This window comes from Ctenopharyngodon idella, chromosome 13 (assembly GCF_019924925.1).
Source record: "Ctenopharyngodon idella isolate HZGC_01 chromosome 13, HZGC01, whole genome shotgun sequence".
NCBI lineage: Eukaryota > Metazoa > Chordata > Actinopteri > Cypriniformes > Xenocyprididae > Ctenopharyngodon > Ctenopharyngodon idella.
The window spans coordinates 16,712,199-16,730,160 of record NC_067232.1 but is presented as its reverse complement, the minus strand read 5'-3'; the positions used below and the strand labels follow the sequence as shown (position 1 = coordinate 16,730,160).

Genomic DNA, 17,962 nt, shown 5'->3' with positions numbered 1-17,962 from the left:
GCTGACTACGGTAAACCTCAGGATAAACAGAGAGACTAATAATAGCATAGATTTCATTCTTTTTATGATGTAACAAGTACATCGGGTGTTATAGGAAGTGTTCCGGTTCCGTCTGAACTAATTTATGCAGCCTAACAATCATTTAACTGATTTGAAAATATAAATTGATAATGTGTTATGTCTATGCCAGGTTAAAGAGATGTGTTTTTAGTCTAGATTTAAACTGACAGAGTGTGTCTGCTTCCCAAACAATGCTAGGAAGATTGTTCCAAAGTTTAGGTCCCAAATAATTGCATTGCCTGCGGTGGATTTTAATATTCTAGGTATTATCAACTGGCCAGAATTTTGAGATCGCAATAGACGTGAAGGACTATAATGTGTTAAGAGCTCGTTCAAGTATTGGGGAACTAATTAGAAAGATGTATACGATGTTTAATAGGGAGCCAGTGCAGTGTTGACAGAACTGGGCTAATATGGTCATACTTCCTGGTTCTAGTAAGAACTGAAGAGTTCATTTGCAAAAACAGGTAACTCCGTTTTTATTAATTCTCACAAATCATGTTTTTTTTTTTTTGTGCATTTAATATATTAAAAGTTTGTTTTTTAGCAAAAGCAGATAACTCCACATTTCCTGTTAAACCAAACCAATTATTTCTTTGTAATTGCATTTACAAACACTCAAACACATGCACACAACGCACACACTAACGCAAAATGATAACCAAGGGTTCAGCATGTAAGACATGTATGGTGTACAAGGACTTGCAGGAGTTGAAATTATAAATCCTCAATCACTTTTAGTCAGCTTTGACAAAACTCCCCTCAGCTAGCGCATCTTTTTGAAGTGACTAGAAGCCTTGTCACCTGACCTGAATACTGCGCGCCGATTCTCTAAAACGGACTTATCGGTTTCTGTACCCAAACAACAAGGACGCTTGTCTGTTTCTGCTGTAAAACGTGAATTCGAGAAGCCTTGACAGTGGACAGTACCGGCTTTTCTGACAAAACGTATTTAGGGTTCAGAACGTGCTATATGTGGAGAATAGTCAGTCAGTTCATTTTTTTTTTTTTTTAAAGTGGCATTTATCGGTTTTTGCAAATTAACTCTTCAACTCTAGCTGCTGCGTTTTGGGCCAGCTGGAGTTTTGTTTATTAAGCGTGCAGGGCAACCACCCAGTAAAGCATTACAATAATCTAGCCTAGAGGTCATGAATGCATGAACTAACTGTTCCGCATTTGTCATTGAGAGCATATGACATAGTTTAGATATATTTTTAGGATGGAAGAATGCGGTTTTACAGATGCTAGAAATGTGGCTTTCAATTGAAAGAAAGACACATTTCACATTTAGATGCAGTTCAGACAGTGAAATGACAAGACATTCAAGATGTAGCTCTAAAAATTGTTCTAAATATAAAAGAATAGCAGAGTCGACACCGCAACTATAACAATAACGGCACAGAGAAACGCTATAATTGAAATCACTTTCAGAATGAATTTTCCCAGCTGATGAACGATAAAAAAATTGACAGCCAATCAGAATCCATCATGTTTTAAAGAGCTTGAACATTTAAAAAGCGGCAGACAAAAAAACTGCAGTGCACGCTTAGAATAAATTGAACATCATCCACTAGTGTGGACACTAATATAGTTATTATTGTAGTAATCATTCTTGGTGTGAACGGGCCTTAATTCTGTAGAGACTCTTTTTATTATATTAATCCTTTAAACATCATGAGGTGATTTAAGTGTGTATGTGTTTAGGGTCTGGGTTATCTGCACTCCAAAGGGAAGATGCACAGAGACATCAAGGTAATACAGCATTATAATCATTGTATCTCTTGGTGTTCTTCCTGTTTCACACTACATATTTTCCCCTGCTAGTTAATAACTGTAATCTCATTGTGCAATAGGGGGCGAATATTCTGCTCACAGACAATGGAGATGTCAAATTAGGTAAAAGAGTCACACTAAAATTGCTGTGCGTGGTTGTGTGTTACTGAAATTGTAAAAATATAAAACAAATTTCTCCCCTTTTTGCAGCGGACTTTGGAGTAGCCGCTAAAATAACGGCCACCATGGCGAAAAGGAAATCCTTTATTGGGACGCCCTACTGGTAAGCCCCATTCCGTCTGAAGCTACATTTGAAAGTACATTTAAAAAGTCTGGAAAGGATATTAAAACATGAAAAATATTGAAACGGCATCATAATAAACATGTACGGCCTTGTATTTTCAACAGTACAGAAAACAAGGGTAGAATTTCATAATCCAGAATGTAAAATGGAAATCTACCATAAGAACAGCAGAGCACACTTAGATGCAGTTCAGACAGTGAAATGACAGAACATTCAATGTCTTCCAAAAGACTACGAAATGTGGCGATAAATCCCTCATTTAGGTCAGAATGGCTCCCTTGGGATTTAGGGGAATCTGGGGTGGGCAACTGTTGTGCCAACCCAGGCGCATGGACAAGGATAGACATGCAAAGTGCACGTGAAGAATGCAGCTCTACAAGTTTCAATACACGGCACAGTTTTGCGACTGACTCGAACTTTGTGTCTTTTCCTAATAAAACAGATAGCAAGAGGAATACAGTCTATTTCAGTTCATGATGAGCTTTGATAACTGAGCAGACAGGCAGAACCAGCCACTTCACCGTTATGTTAGAAACACAGATTCCCCTCACACATAGAAAACCTGGCAATATAAGGCAGTTGTAAAATTGTTTTCAAGGCCTGGAAAAATAATTTAAAAAAAGGATGAAATCTAAAAAAGTCACAGACATTGGTTCATATGTTTGTTCATATCTAAACTATTTCATAGACTTGCTATTACTGTTGTGTAGGGTAAAGCTAGTCAGTTCTGTTCAGTAAATTAGTCGAACTAGTTCACATATTGGTGAGGCTTATGAGTTTGAAATCCATCATTCATGGAAATTCATTAGTTAAATAAGTCTGGGGGGAAAAGTCTGAGCATTTTGTGGGAAAACCTTCAGTTATGTTATTTCAGGTGTATACTACCTTTCAAAAGTTTTGGGATGTTAAGATTTTTTTTTTGAAGAAGTCTCTAATGCTCACCAAGACTGCAATTATTTTCTTAAAAATACAGTAGTATTGTTAAATATTATTACAATTTAATATAAATGTCTTGTCTGCTCTGTGTTTGTGTGAATAGGATGGCTCCAGAGGTGGCGGCAGTGGAGAAGAATGGGGGTTATAATCAACTGTGTGATATCTGGGCTGTTGGAATCACATCCATAGAACTGGCAGAGCTACAGCCACCCATGTTTGACCTCCATCCCATGAGGTATACACACACACACACACACACACACCTGTTGCCAATGTGCAGACATGGTTTTAGTCAAGACATTTGCTCCGGGCCTCAGAGTTATTGTGAATCTCAATAAGTTAATTACACAATAATCTTCTAGGTTTTGAGCCACGATAATTTACCATTAAACTACCACCACATCCTCACATAATTACTTGGTGATTTTTATCTTTATTTGATCTCTTTCTATCTTACTTTTTGTGTGTATGTGCAGGGCTTTATTTCTGATGTCTAAAAGCAACTTCCAGCCACCCAAGTTAAAGGACAAGGCCAAATGGTGAGTCTCTCTGTCCTGTTTTATGCATATGTTTGCATATTTGATCAATACAGAAATATAAAGTGTGTATTCTCAATAATGACTGTGTTTTACAATTAAAATCATAAATCGTCCCCGTCTTTACCTTTCTGTCTGTCTTAACTCTCTTGCTTTTCCACAGGTCTACAGCCTTCCATAATTTTGTTAAAATTTCTCTTACTAAAAATCCAAAGAAGAGACCAACAGCGGAGAAGCTGCTCTTGGTAAATATTTCCTCTGAATCTCCATTTTTATCTGTTTATGGTTCTACACGGTTCAGCTCGTTTACTCGTTTAGTGGAAGTGTTATGTGTACATGCAATGAAATATGAACTCTGCAACACGTATATTAGAGAACTGTGCACTGAACTCTATTTTGTATCTTAAAAAAAGAAGTCTCTTATGCTGAACAAAGCTCCATTCTTTTAATTAAAAATGCAGTAAAAAGAGTAATATTGTGAAATATTATTACAAAATAACAGTTTTTATTTTAATATATCTAAAAAAAAAAGTCAGAGCTGAGTTTTCAGCATCATTACTCCAGTCTTCAGTGTCACATGATGCTTCAGAAATCATTCTAATATGCTGATTAGGTGCTCAAGAAACATTTCTCATTATTATCAATGTTGAAAACGGTAGTACTGATTAGTATATTTGTGGAAACCATGATACATTTTTTCTGGATTCTTTGATGAATATAAAGTTCCTAAGAACAGCACTTATTTGAAATAGAAATATTACTGAATATTATAGCGGCCACATTACAAGCAGCCACACTCACACTACATTGTCTTTGTGTTTCTGTGCAGCACTTATTTGTGGCTCAGACAGGTTTGACTCGACGGTTGGCTTTAGAGCTACTCGATAAGATGAACAACCCGGATAATCACCAGTCTCACTTCAGCCAGGGAGATGAAGATGACTTGGAGGTAACACACGTGACTTGTTTGTGTATGAGAGAGAATGATGGCGAGTTAGTTTCTATGTCTGTAATTGTAGGTGTTGGTGTGTGAGAGTTCATGTGCAAGTATGTAAGAGTTTCAGTGTATGAGTGTGTGTGCGCATGACTTTAAATGGTAAATGTGTGCGAGCGATTGTGTTGTATAATACATAGTTTTACCACATTTCTTTTTTTTGGTTCGTAGCCGCTTGCAGAGCGCCACACCATCCGCTCAACCCACAACAGGAGCTCTCGTGCTGAAAGAACCCAGTCACAGATCAACTGTACGTGAGCCAATCACAGGCCTGAGCATGATGATGATTATGAGTGTCCCGATGTCTTAAAAAATCCTATCTCTCTTGTACCCCAAAACAATTCCATTAAATAACAGAACTTGTTTTACTCTATTTAGTGCTTGGCTAGAATTAATTATAATACCGGTCAAATATCACATACAGCAAGCTATAAATGATAAGTTTAAATTTTTCTTCTGTCCTGTAAAGGAAACCAACCTCCGTCTGAGGAAGTAATGCTTTTTAGATTCTAAAACTTTCTAAGTTTTCTTTTATGTTTAGAATGTGGGTTATGGGCTTTAGAAATTACAGTCTAACATGTCCTTAGATAGCTAAGTCGACATGAATTTGACCTTTATTTGTGACTGTGAGACCACAGACCACAATCATTAAGTGCCTTATCTTGGTGCTACTCTGTTTTAGCTGCTTAGTTCAACTTCAGATAGAACTGCAAGCCTTGTGCCCCTCTGTGGTGGAGACATGGTACTACATGTGGGGGCTTCAACTTCAACCTTGCAACTCTTGTGCAAACAAAGCATTCCAGTAGACTTGAACAGAATGTTAAATATGAGCGCAGACAAGTTATGGTGAAATTTTTCATCTCCTCAGTGTCATGCTGGGTAAATACACTAATATGCAGTAATAATTTTTCTCTCGTCTCCATATTTCAGTTGATAAGCTTCAGTTTGAGGCTCCTCTGAGGAAAGAGACCGAAGCAAGTGCCGAGATGGTGAGAGAAACGTCACAGAGTCCAGATTGTCAACACATCAGTAATATTAATAAACACTACTGTTCAAAATTTAGGTCACTAAGATATTTCGCTTTATTTTTTAATGAATTTAATTAAATTAATACATTTATTCAGCTAGGATGCATTTAATTGATCAAAAGAGACAGTAAAGACATTTATAATGTTACAAAATATTTTTATTTCAGATAAATGCTGGTCTTTTGATCTTTCTATTCAACAAAGCATCTTGGAAAAAAAGAGACTTCTTTCAAAAGCAATAAAAACTGACCACAAATTTTTAGTGGTAGTGGTCCGTGTGTATATATATTTATATGTATACACACACTATATATACATGCATACACACACTCCAGAATAATCCTGCACTTCAGTAAGCTTATAGTGTCATTCTTTGATATGCTTGAAACCAAACATGTTCTATGCAGAAATCTGCATGAGTAAATTGATTATTTGCACAGATCTGGTGTGCAATGAAACCTGACTCATGTTTTTAAATGAGAGTCTCTATATCAAACATTTCTTTGTTTCTTTTGTTCCAGGATGTCACTAAAGACAATGATTTCTCCTCCCCCTGGAGCCCGTTTACAGAGGGCCCCATCCCCTCCAGGTAACCATTAAAAGTCCTCTGAATGACTTTATGAGCCAATTTGATTCCTGCTACTGCCGTCTGCATGAAAACGCCTCCAGCAGTCACTTCCCTGTTCTGTCTGTGCCATGTCTCTATGCACTTCCTTCTTTCAGCAGAATCTCACATGAGCTCTGCTTGCATTCCCTCTACTTTGACTGTTCTGTTGTTTTCTTTCTTTTTCCCGTTTTTCTTTCCTCTATCCCTTTGTGCACTCCTCTGCTGAAGGAGTCTTCTGAAGAGTGTTGAGGAGGAGTTGTTTATACGGTAAAGAATTGGTTTGTGTAGCTGACTGTTATTTAACAGATCCATAGAAACTTCTATGCAGGGTTTAAAATGAACACCATTTATTTATATGTAAACAAAATTATTTATTTTTTAATGGGTGATACATTTTCCATTGGCATCCAAATTTTCAATTTCCATTCACCATTGGCAGGTCTGGCAAAAGGTTAATTTTGTGCCCTGATTATACTACACAAAAATTGCAGATTCATTTCTTCCTGGAACAAGCGGAAGTTCAGTTTCTTTCAACTATGGACTAAGTAGCCCTTTCTGTCTGTTTCTCTCCCTCTCTCTCTCTCTCTGTCGGTCTCTGAAGAGGGCATTTGGCTCCATTGGAAGATGCTTTTGAGGAGGTTGATCTGTAAGTGTGGCACTCTTAAACATTAAACATGGACTTAAAGAGTTTATTTTCTTCTTGGGCTTGCTCACTTGGGGTTATAAATCACCATATTCTGTTAAGCTAGTATTGAAAAATATGTGCTGTAAAAATACAAATAATTAATCTTCATTAATCACAGACAAAGAGCAAATAAGTCATTCTCTCTCTGTTTCATCTCCCACTCTCAGTTCAACTCTTAAACAGGGAGTGCCTCCACCTCTGCCTCCTAAGGTAACTATGAGTTTGTTTATAAGCGTACATGGATATATTTATTTTTTTTTTTTTTGTCATGTTTTTGAAATTCTCATTTGTTTTTACAATTCTCTTTCCCATCAGCCCTCTCAGGCTCGGTCAAGCAGTGTATCCGATGAGTTTGCTTTGAGCGAAGGCTGTCAGACAGTGCGGAGGTTCCCGGGCTCTGATAACGGGCCGGTACCAGTGACTCGCAGACAAAGCACACCTGAGAGAGGAAGTAAAGCAGAACACACCAACTCAGACTACCTGTCTGTGAGCATCAGCAGCCCAGGACTGCTCACACACACAGTGGACCATGGTAAAACACATACACTTGTTCTCCAGATCATGTTTACGCACGGCTGCTGTTTGTGTACTACTCTCATATTGGTGTATTGGATATTGATATGTAAGCGATACTACAAAAGTCTGGGGTCAGTAAGTGTTTTTTGATTTTTTTTTTTTTTTTTTGATTATTGCAATTATTTGATCAAAAATAAAAAACAGTAATATTGTTATCATTACAATTTAAAATTTAAAATAACTGTTTTCTGTTTTAATATATTTTAAAATGTAATTTATTCCTGAGTTGGCAAATTTTCAGCATCATTACTCCAGTCGTCAGTGTCACATGATCCTTCAGAAGTCATTCTAATATGATGATTTGGTGCTCAAGAAACATTTCTTACTATTCATTTTAAAAACAGTTGTGCTGCTTGATATTTTTGTGGAAACTGTGATACATTTTTTTTAATAAGAAGTTCAAAAGAAAAATACACAGCATTTATTTGACATAGAAGTCTTTTGTAACATTATAAATTACTTTACTGTCTTTTTTTTTTTTTTTAAATCAATTTAATGCATACAATTACAAAAAATAAATCTTACTGGCACCAAACTTTTGAACGGTAGTGTACATTAATTTGCTCATTATTGCACAATAAATCAGCAGAGAGATCAGAATCCATTGTTTATCATGTAACCACTTACCAAATATATAAATGGACATGAAATATTGTTTTGATAATTTTATGTGAGAGCAAAAGGACCTAGGAGTGATACGAGAGACATTAAACCAGGACAGTATGGAGGACAGTTTGCTTGATGAATTACACAGTTTCAGTATACAACAGTATTTGACAGCTGAAGTTGACCAATCAGAACAACATAATAAATGATTAAACCTTTCAAATTTCTCTCTCACTCTCTGTAGAGGAAGACTCAGACGGAAGTGTAAATGGAGATGTGTCGAAATCGCCTCAAGGTCGTCCCCTGAGGAAAGAGAGAAAAGATTTCCCAGTAAGTGTGTGTGTTTGTGGGTATGTGTCCTGTTGAGAGGAGTGTGACGCAAGAAGAGAATGTGGCTCCTCTACTCATTTTTTCCCTCTTTCTTTTTATAGAAACCTGCTATTAATGGCCTACCGCCCACTCCCAAAGTCCTGGTGAGTGACATCATCTCACATAACTTATGCTGAGTAAATGCTAATATCTCCCCATATCAGTATGCAACAGTTGTTTGCTCAGTCCTTTATTTGAATTCTGTGTTTCATAACTATAATAATCTCACATATTACCTGTCTGTGTCTGCAGATGGGAGCTTGTTTCTCAAAGGTTTTTGATGGTTGTCCTCTTAAAATTAACTGTGCCACTTCATGGATTCACCCAGATACCAAAGGTAAACTCCTGATAACCGATATATGGCCGATACCAAATTTGATACTATTTTGTACAAGTAAACCAGTTTTAAATGCTACAAGTGAATTTATAATATTATAATATACAGTATGAAAATGGATTGAATGAATGGATTGGATTTTGAGATTTGGTAAAAATGTAGTTTTAGATGTAATTTTACGAAATGTAATTTTACTGTGTTATTAAATTAAAAATAAGTTTTTTTTTTTTTTTTTTATTAAGTGTAAAGGATAGGGTTTTTAACGTTTTGAAAGAAGTCTCTTATGCTCACCAAGGCTGCATTTATAAAAATACAATAAAAACAATAATATTTTCAAATAATATTACAATTTAAAATAACTATTTTCTATGTAATTTATTCCTGTGATGGCAAAGCTGAATTTTCAGCAGCCTTACTCCAGTCTTCAGTGTCGCAAGAAAACCTTTTATTATGTGATTTGGTGCTCAAAAAAATGCTTAATATTTTTGTAGAAACTGTGATGTATTTATTTATTTATTTATTTATTTATTTATTTTAAAGTTCAAATAAACAGCTGTCACTTTTGATCAATTTAATGCATCCTTACTGAATTAAAGAATTCATTTCTTTCAAAACAAAAAAAATCTTACTGACTCCAAAGTTATGAATACTGATGTACAATTTATTATCCAATTTTAGCTTTATTAGGGTTGTCAGAAGTACTGGTACTTCGGTACCAAGTCGGTACTGAAATGTTAAAATTGTGACGATACCAGCATTTAATCAACGTACAAGAGTGCTTTTGAAAGCATTTTGAAAGTGGGAGCAGGAGCGTCTGAAATCAGGCCTGCTTTCAAACGCTCCAGTGTGTATCTGTGTAAGCGCTCGGTGAAGAGCATGAAAGATTTCTATTTACAACATGTTTGTGAAGCGCTGATCAATGTAGGCAATCACAGACATATCTGTTGAGCACGTGAACACAATGTCCAATCAGAGGTGTTTTAGTCAGAATCCGCTCTACAGCGTTCAGAATGCTCGGGGGAAATGCTGGTATCGTCATATTTTTAACATTTCAGTACCGACTTGGTATCGAAGTACCAGTACTTTTGACAACCCTAGCTAGTATGGATAAATTAAAAAATCTTTAATTTCAGGCTGTAAACATTACTAATTGTGTTTGGTTGGGTTTTTTAGACCAGTATCTGATATTTGGCACTGAAGACGGCATCTACACTCTGAACCTGAACGAATTACATGAAGCCACCATGGAGCAGGTACAGCCAAAACTCTGGCGATTCACCTTTACCCTCTTCCCCAAATAGACCATCAGGTATATGAATTCATAACCTGCTGTGTTGATGTGTTTCAGTTGTTTCCAAGGAGATGCACGTGGCTGTACATAATCAATAATAATCTGATGTCATTATCAGGTGAGTGAGAGTGATGTGGGAGCAGCTCTTCTGTCTTTCTGTAACTGAGATTCTCTGCAGTACCTACATGATCCCTGTCTGTCTTTCTGTCTCTCTCTCTCTCTCTGTTCACGGCTGGTTTTACTGCTTGCTGGCTCCTCTAATGCCTAAATCACCATAATCAGAAGGTAAAATGTCAAACCTTCTATGGCACACGCTCACACAGCTAATATCACATCATCTTTCTAGCCTCGTTCTTACTCTGATTCTGATTTGGGTTCAACTTGCATAACTACAGCTCAGCTTTTCTTTGTGCAGGGAGTAATGACTATTAATTTCTGTGGGGCATTATTTTTCTGTTCTCATCAGCACAAATGATGAATTGTTTCATATCCTGTGTGTAGTCATACCCTGTGTATGGTACGCGTATGATGTGTGTTATCTCTCGTTTAAAGGGAAGACGTTTCAGTTATATTCCCATAATCTGATTGGGCTGTTTGAACAGCTCAGGAAACCTGGACTGGCCACTCAGTTCCACACCCACAGATTCCCTGACAGGATACTGCCCAGGTACACACACACACACACACACACACACACACACTTTTTCTAAAGAAAGTGTTATAAAACTTGTTTTTGACTTGTTTTAAACCCAAGAAGCAAAAATTTGTTTTTTTTTATGTATTAAAATATTTAAGTGAAAAGAGGGTCAAAAATTTGCCTTATCATTTAGATTAAAAATAATTTATAAATTAATTAAATTAAATAATTGGTAACACTTTATAATAAGGTCCGGTAGTTAGTTAACGTTAGTTAATACATTAACAATGAGCAATACATTTGTTACACTACTTGTTAATCTTTCTTAATGTTAAAAATACAGCTGTTCATTGCTAGTTAATTTAACCTCAGGTCTAATAAATTATATTAACAGATACAACTTTTGATTTTAATAACGTATTAGTAAATATTGAAATTAAGATTAACTAAGATTACTAAATGCATTAGAAGTATTTTTTTTTTATTATTAGTTCATGCTAATTATTGTAGTTAACTACTGTTAACAAATGGAACCTTATATATAAACTTGTTATATATTTTATTATGCTATATATTATATTATAGATTAAAATAAAGATAATATATTTTTAATTAGTTTTTGTTTTTTAAGTGTACTTGGCTTAATTTATTTTCATTTCAGTTTTCAATTTTAGTACTTGAATTTATCATATTTCACTTAGTTTCCAAGGCAATATGTCTAATGTCTACTTTTTCCTTCTAATTATATTTTATTTCAGCTTTATTTAAATTACTGAAATTGATTTAAAATACATTTAACAATAACAACACTGGTGTCTGCTTCACAGGAGATTTGCTCTCACCACCAAGATCCCCGACACCAAGGGATGCCACAAGTGTTGCATCGGTAAAACTTTAAACATGCCCTCTAGTACACACCCAAACACACACACTCGGATTGAGTTTGATTGAGTTGCTCTTTTTCTCTCTCTGTCAGTGCGGAATCCGTACACGGGTCACAAGTATCTCTGCGGAGCTTTGCAGTCAGGGATTGTTTTGCTGCAGTGGTATGAACCCATGCAGAGATTCATGCTTATAAAGGTTAGACATGAAGGAAAGTTGAATTAAATCAAGACTGAATAAAGAAAAAAGATGGCATATTATATTAAGAAGATTTTAAATCTCTCTCTCTCTCTCTCTCTCTCTCTCTCTCTCTCTCTCTCTCTCACAGCACTTTGATTTCCCGTTGCCCAGTCCACTGCGTGTGTTTGAGATGCTGGTGGTCCCTGAGCAGGAGTATCCTCTGGTGTGTGTGGCGGTCAGTCAGGGCACAGAGCCGGGACAGGTGGTTCGCTTCCAGACCATCAACCTCAATTCCTGCTCGTCCTGGTTCACTGAGATCAGCTCAGGTATAGCTTACACACACACACACACACACACACACACACACACACACACACACACACACACACACACAAACACACACTTTGCCCTGCTCCTATACCTTGCTGTTGAGAACTGTCAAATGGACCTAGTAAACAAAAGCATTGGTGTGTGTTTATCTGGGTGTAGGTGGTAACCAGGTTGATGCAATCCATGTGACACAGTTAGAGAGAGACACCGTACTTGTGTGCCTGGACAGTGAGTGACATAACTTTGAGCACATATTGATTTAAAATTTTGGCACAAACGTAACAAATACAGAAGCTACTGAAGATCTCTAATGTTGTCTTGCCTCTGATCTTGTGTGTGTTTAGAGAACGTAAAAATAGTGAACTTGCAGGGAAAGCTGAAGTCTAATAAGAAACTGGCTTCTGAGCTGAGCTTTGATTTCTGCGTCGACTCCGTAGGTAAGAGATTCACTTTTGCTCTTACCCAGCTGTGATATGCTCTTAATTTGATGTTTTGTATGTGTTTGATGGGTGTGTGTAATCTTATATATGTGTGTGCGTTTGTGTCAGTGTGTCTTCAGGACAGTGTTCTGGCCTTCTGGAAACATGGGATGCAGGGGAAGAACTTTAAATCAAATGAGGTGATCACACACACAGTAGCACTCTGTTGCTTACACACCTTGATACAAGACTGATGGGTTTCAGCAAGCTGTAGTGAACTGTCAAATCAAATGAAAGAAATTACACAACTGTTCACAAATTTGAGGGTTGGGGATTTTAGTTAAAAATAGACTTGCAAGGATGCATTAAATTGATCAAACATAATTTAAATTTCAAATATCCCAAATTTTTGAACGGTAGTTTATATAATAAAACTCCTGTAAAATAAATAAATAAATAAATAAAAATAATAAAATATGCATTTGGTAGATGCTTTTATCCAAAGCAACTTACATTGCATTATTAGTATGTATTTATTTTATCTGTTCATGCATTCAAACCAATGATATTGACGTTGCTTGCTCTACTGTTTGAGCACAAGCTCTTTAAAACTGTGCACATATATGTATTTGTATTACGTGTGTGAGATTTAGTTTCATGTTTCTTGGCTCTGTAGCATGTAACAATAAAAGACCAAAGGTCTTCTGGAGGTGAAGCACTGTCTTTATGACATATGATAGTGTGTGTGTGTGTGTGTGTGTGTGTGTGTGAGAGAGAGACACAGATGACAGGGTGTGATGGATGATGTAAAATTCATGTACAATCAGAAAGCTCCAGCTGGCCAGAAAGTAATGGATTAAATTATTCAGCTGTTTTTCTCATCTCTGATTCCAATGAAAAGCGCTCAGCACCTACACCCCTCAAATGATTGTGTATGTGTGTGTCTGTGTGCGTGTAGGGTGAGCTTTACAGTGTGCCAGGTTGTGCACCTGCTTTGCCACTCATTGTAGTTTGGGAACATGACACGTGTGTGATATTTTCAGCCATTGTTTAAAGTTTTTGGCATGGGAGTATTTAGATGCCTGAGTACTGTATTTTCTGGACTATAAGTCATGGTTGGTTTGTTTTTTTTATCACCTGAAACGTGCTACAACTTATATCCCGAAGTGACTTATATAATGCTATTAAAGTCAAGCATGCAAAATAGTACACACAAATATGCACGAAAAACAAATCACTTGTAGCATTGCTTATCTGACATTGCTGCCTCCTCATCATAACACTAAAATGCAGTCAACATAAAACAGAAAGAGCTTCACAATTCAGTTTAAACTGACTGTTGTTGGGACAGCAGGTGTACAGTTGTTTATTGAAGAATATTTCCACTCGTCTGCAGGTGACACAGGAGATTTCGGACCCGAGCAGAGTGTTCAAACTCCTGGGATCAGACAGGTTAGAACCGGATCAAATCATTTCTGTCTCTCTCTTGCCTTACATCACCACCTTTTTCCTTCTATTTCTTTGTTTCTTGGAAACATTACTCTCTGCTCTCACATCTTCCCAGAAACTCTGCATGTAGTCTTTTTTCTTCCGCACATGCAGCGGACAGAAATAGAGACATGTGGAGGAAAAAAGTCAACAGGGAGAACATGGTGTCCCGACTGGGTTTGTTTCTATAGTGAGGGAAGCCCTGGGTCAGGTTTATTGTGGGGGGACCTGAGCTTTGTGTGACGTACGGGGTTAAATTAGGTCTGTCAATTTAACACCCAGGCTCAATGAGGAGGCTTTTTTCTGCTGTCCCAGTTGAGCCAGTAGTTTCTTGTCAACATTTTTACTTGTTCCACAAAAGAAATATATATATATATATATATATATATATATATATATATATATATATATATATATATATATATATTATATATATTTGCATGAAAAGGTATGGGAACCACTTGCAGAATCTGTGAAAATGTGAATAATTTTAACAAAATAAGAGAGATCATATAAAATGCGTGTTATTTTTTTTGTTTAGTACTGTCCTGAGTAAGACATTTTACATAAAAGATTTTTACATATAGTCCACAAGACTAAAAAATAGCTGATTTATTAAAATAACCCCGTTCAAAAGTTTGGGAACCCTTGATTCTTAATACTGTGTGTGGTTTGAACCTTTTTTAATAGTTGTGTTTGAGTCCCTCAGTTGTCCTCAGTGTGAAAAGACGGATCTCAGTCACTGCTGTAAAGCGTTCAAATATGCAAAAAATCCTTGAAAACTGAAGAATCTGCAGGACCTGGAGGATTTTTCTGAAGAACAGAGCTCAGTTTAACTGCTCAGGACAAACAAGGGACTCATGAACAACCATCACAAAACATAAAAACAGTCGTAGATCATCCAGGTAACCTCACACAGTATTAGGAATCAAGGGTTCATAAACTTTTGAACAGGGTTATTTTAATAAAGTCTTGTGGACTATATGTAAACATCTTTTAAGTAAAATATCTTACTCAGGACAGTACTAAATAAAAAATAACATGCATTTTGTATGATCCCTCTTATTTTGTTAAAATTATTCACATTTTCACATATTCTGCAAGTGGTTCCCATACTTTTTCATGCAACTATATATGATTTGTCACATTTAATTACCCCATATAAGTTAATTTTTTACCAGGAAAGGAGTCGTTTTGTTCACAGTTGTTTTTATTGTCTCAACAAAAATCTTTTATTTAAATCCATGAAAATGCAGATCCTGTTGTAAATAATAGTGAAAAATAAATTTTTAAAACTGTTGTTCATTATTACTCCAATTTTTACTCATTTTTTTTAATGTCTCTTACTCTCACCAGGGCTGCATTTTTTAAAATCAAAAATAAAGTAATATTGTGAAATAAAATTTAAAATACTGTTTTCTGTTTTAATGTATTTAAAAATGTAATTTATTCCTTTGATTTCTTATTATTATTGTAAATGTCGAAAAAAAAGTGTGCACTTAATATTTTTGTGACCCAAAACTTTTCAGCAGTAATTTATATATTTTTTGCAGTTTTTTTCCCTTAAAAAATACACAACATTATTTTGTTTTAGTTTGTAAGGCAAAAAACAAAATGTGCAACATCAACAAATGTAAGAAAGGGCAGTCCAGGCCATCCTTATTTTGTTGAACCTTGTAATGCGTTAAGAGTTGTGATTAATTAAAATTGCAATAAAAAATCTACAGGTGAGTTGCCTCAGCAAAAAAATAAAACAAGAGCAGGCACTTCTTGCATTAATAAAACACTTGAACTGAACATGGTATGGAAATAAAACAAGCATTATATTGACTTCTGAAGCCACTTTTTGATGTATATTCAGTGCTTGTCTGTCACGTGTGTTTTAATCAACGAGTCGAAGAGAGCAAAATCGCTAAACTGGCACTAAATATCACTAAGAAAAATAGAAGCCACTGTATATAATAATTTTTGTATGTAATAAATTACTTGCACCTCAGAGCGTGCACCCGAAACACAATAAATGTGCTATCTTGCTTTTGGAGGCAGATGCCTGCTTTTTGGGAATGCAGTCATGTAAGACAGTTCTAGAAGGCAATTATACCGAGCCACTTTGATGACAGACTTTGCTTAGGCATTTCAGAATGACCAAAACAGCATTTCAGAAGCTGTGCAAAACGATCGGCCCACTGGCCCAGTTATAACGCCCCATCGCGCAGTCATGTGATTTTTTTTTTTTTTTTGATGCGCATTGAGGGATTTATTCGGTAAATGTGCTTCCATCATAGTTCATGCCCATGTTTTCTTATAGGATAAAAAAAAAATGTATCCGACTCAAATGAGCATATACGTTTTTTATGTGCATTTTTAGAATTTATGCGCATCTTGCCGTTTCCATCCAGCAGTTTTTTTTTATGCGATATCCCAAAATGTGCATAAAAATAGGTGTATGGAAACGTAGCTATTGACACTACATAAACAATGGCCCTGTACCACCCCAAGACCCTCTTTAGCACATGCTGTCTCTCTCTCGTTCACTCTCCCTCTGAGATCTCCATATTTTATTTACACTGGCAGTGCCAGGCTGGTGTCTGTGTGCTGTAATTTCATCTGTCGACTGCTGCTGAGGACACGACCAGCCTCACGCTTGCTCCATCCTCACGCAACCCCTCTACATTTGCATAATCATGGCTTTCTTCCACCCTTTTACACCCATCTCCTGTATATGATACGTGTTGATTCTGATAAGTGTATTTGTGTTAATATTTGTGGGCTTCTGTGCATTTTAGGGTTGTTGTTTTGGAGAGCCGGCCTACGGATAACCCTACCGCTCTCAGTAACCTCTACATCCTGGCTGGACACGAGAACAGCTATTAGCTCCACCTCCTTCAGCCATTCAGGCACGCTGCACCTGGAGCCTTTGCAGGAACGGCACAGATGCTGGACAACCACAGCTGAGCTGATGAGCAGACTGTGTTTAAGTGCTAAATCTCACTGCAGCCTTATGCCATACACCCACCCACCGCCAGAAACCCCCGGACTTCTCGACACTTCAGGCATTCAAAATCAAATATCATGCAGTTCTACAACAGCCAGACAGATTTTTACAAATCAAGCAAGCAATTGCCAGAACTGCAAGCAATAGTACTCATTTTTTAACCCTATTAAATTTGTAATCATTCTAAACATTTAAAAAACATTAAACCAACGTTAAAGCTGCAAAGATTAGAACATTGAGCAAAATGCATCGCTGCGCAAAAAGTGCCATATAAGGGAATGGTTTTATTAAAAGTAACTTACTTTGGAGGTTTTGTGTTCATGTTGATTTAAAATGTCAGGTTTTCATGCCAGCTATTGGGGAGAGTTTTGGGAGAGTGAGTGAGTGTTATTTATTCAGCTGAGTCATGTGAGTGAAGCATCTCGCCCTCATGTTACTGAGTGAATATTTTTCTGCTGCAGGACATTTTCTCGTTTTTTTTTTTTGTAGCTTTTATTTTCTCCAGCTGAGTAATATTTTAAAATATCAGTTATCTCTTTTTAAAGTAATACTTGCACCATGTAAGCACTTTTGTACATGATCTTTTTATATTTAAAAATGACAAAACATGGGAGATGTGAGGTTACTGTGATATCTCAAGTGTTTCCGTTGCTTTAGTTTTATGTATGCGGCTTTTGTAATAAAAAGGCAGTTGTTAACACTTTGGAATGTTTTTTGATTATTTGTGAGTCATTTCGGATAAATGTCCACACAAAACCCTCTTAAAACCATCATGTTTGGACATTCTCACTAGGAAAAAGACTTAAAGGGATAGTTCACCCAAAAATGAAAATTCTGTCATCGTTTACTCACCCTCAAGTTGTTCCAAATCTGTATAAATTTCTTTGTTCTGCTGAACACAAAGGAAGATATATTGGAGAAAGTTTGTA

At 36.3% G+C, this 17,962-nt stretch overlaps 1 protein-coding gene across 3 annotated transcripts in view; it reads left to right on the top strand.

Moving 5' to 3' along the window:
- Positions 1–17,733, top strand: part of map4k5 (mitogen-activated protein kinase kinase kinase kinase 5) — a 31,888-nt gene extending 14,155 nt beyond the window's left edge. The window contains exons 7-33 of one of the 3 annotated variants that reach the window (XM_051917265.1): positions 1,765–1,812; positions 1,914–1,956; positions 2,044–2,116; positions 3,177–3,308; positions 3,550–3,612; positions 3,773–3,854; positions 4,439–4,558; positions 4,775–4,853; positions 5,534–5,592; positions 6,153–6,220; positions 6,840–6,884; positions 7,091–7,133; positions 7,239–7,455; positions 8,350–8,435; positions 8,537–8,578; positions 8,727–8,811; positions 9,985–10,064; positions 10,160–10,220; positions 10,652–10,769; positions 11,567–11,625; positions 11,716–11,819; positions 11,950–12,127; positions 12,291–12,359; positions 12,476–12,568; positions 12,680–12,750; positions 13,947–14,002; positions 16,825–17,733. In XM_051917265.1, the coding sequence (XP_051773225.1) occupies positions 1,765–1,812; positions 1,914–1,956; positions 2,044–2,116; positions 3,177–3,308; positions 3,550–3,612; positions 3,773–3,854; positions 4,439–4,558; positions 4,775–4,853; positions 5,534–5,592; positions 6,153–6,220; positions 6,840–6,884; positions 7,091–7,133; positions 7,239–7,455; positions 8,350–8,435; positions 8,537–8,578; positions 8,727–8,811; positions 9,985–10,064; positions 10,160–10,220; positions 10,652–10,769; positions 11,567–11,625; positions 11,716–11,819; positions 11,950–12,127; positions 12,291–12,359; positions 12,476–12,568; positions 12,680–12,750; positions 13,947–14,002; positions 16,825–16,912 (2,262 nt within the window). In that variant the 3' untranslated portion in view covers positions 16,913–17,733. The remainder of the gene's footprint in view (positions 1–1,764; positions 1,813–1,913; positions 1,957–2,043; positions 2,117–3,176; positions 3,309–3,549; positions 3,613–3,772; positions 3,855–4,438; positions 4,559–4,774; positions 4,854–5,533; positions 5,593–6,152; positions 6,221–6,839; positions 6,885–7,090; positions 7,134–7,238; positions 7,456–8,349; positions 8,436–8,536; positions 8,579–8,726; positions 8,812–9,984; positions 10,065–10,159; positions 10,221–10,651; positions 10,770–11,566; positions 11,626–11,715; positions 11,820–11,949; positions 12,128–12,290; positions 12,360–12,475; positions 12,569–12,679; positions 12,751–13,946; positions 14,003–16,824) is intronic. The other 2 variants (XM_051917266.1, XM_051917267.1) reach the window with 2 other exon arrangements.
- Positions 17,734–17,962: the final 229 nt, after the last annotated feature.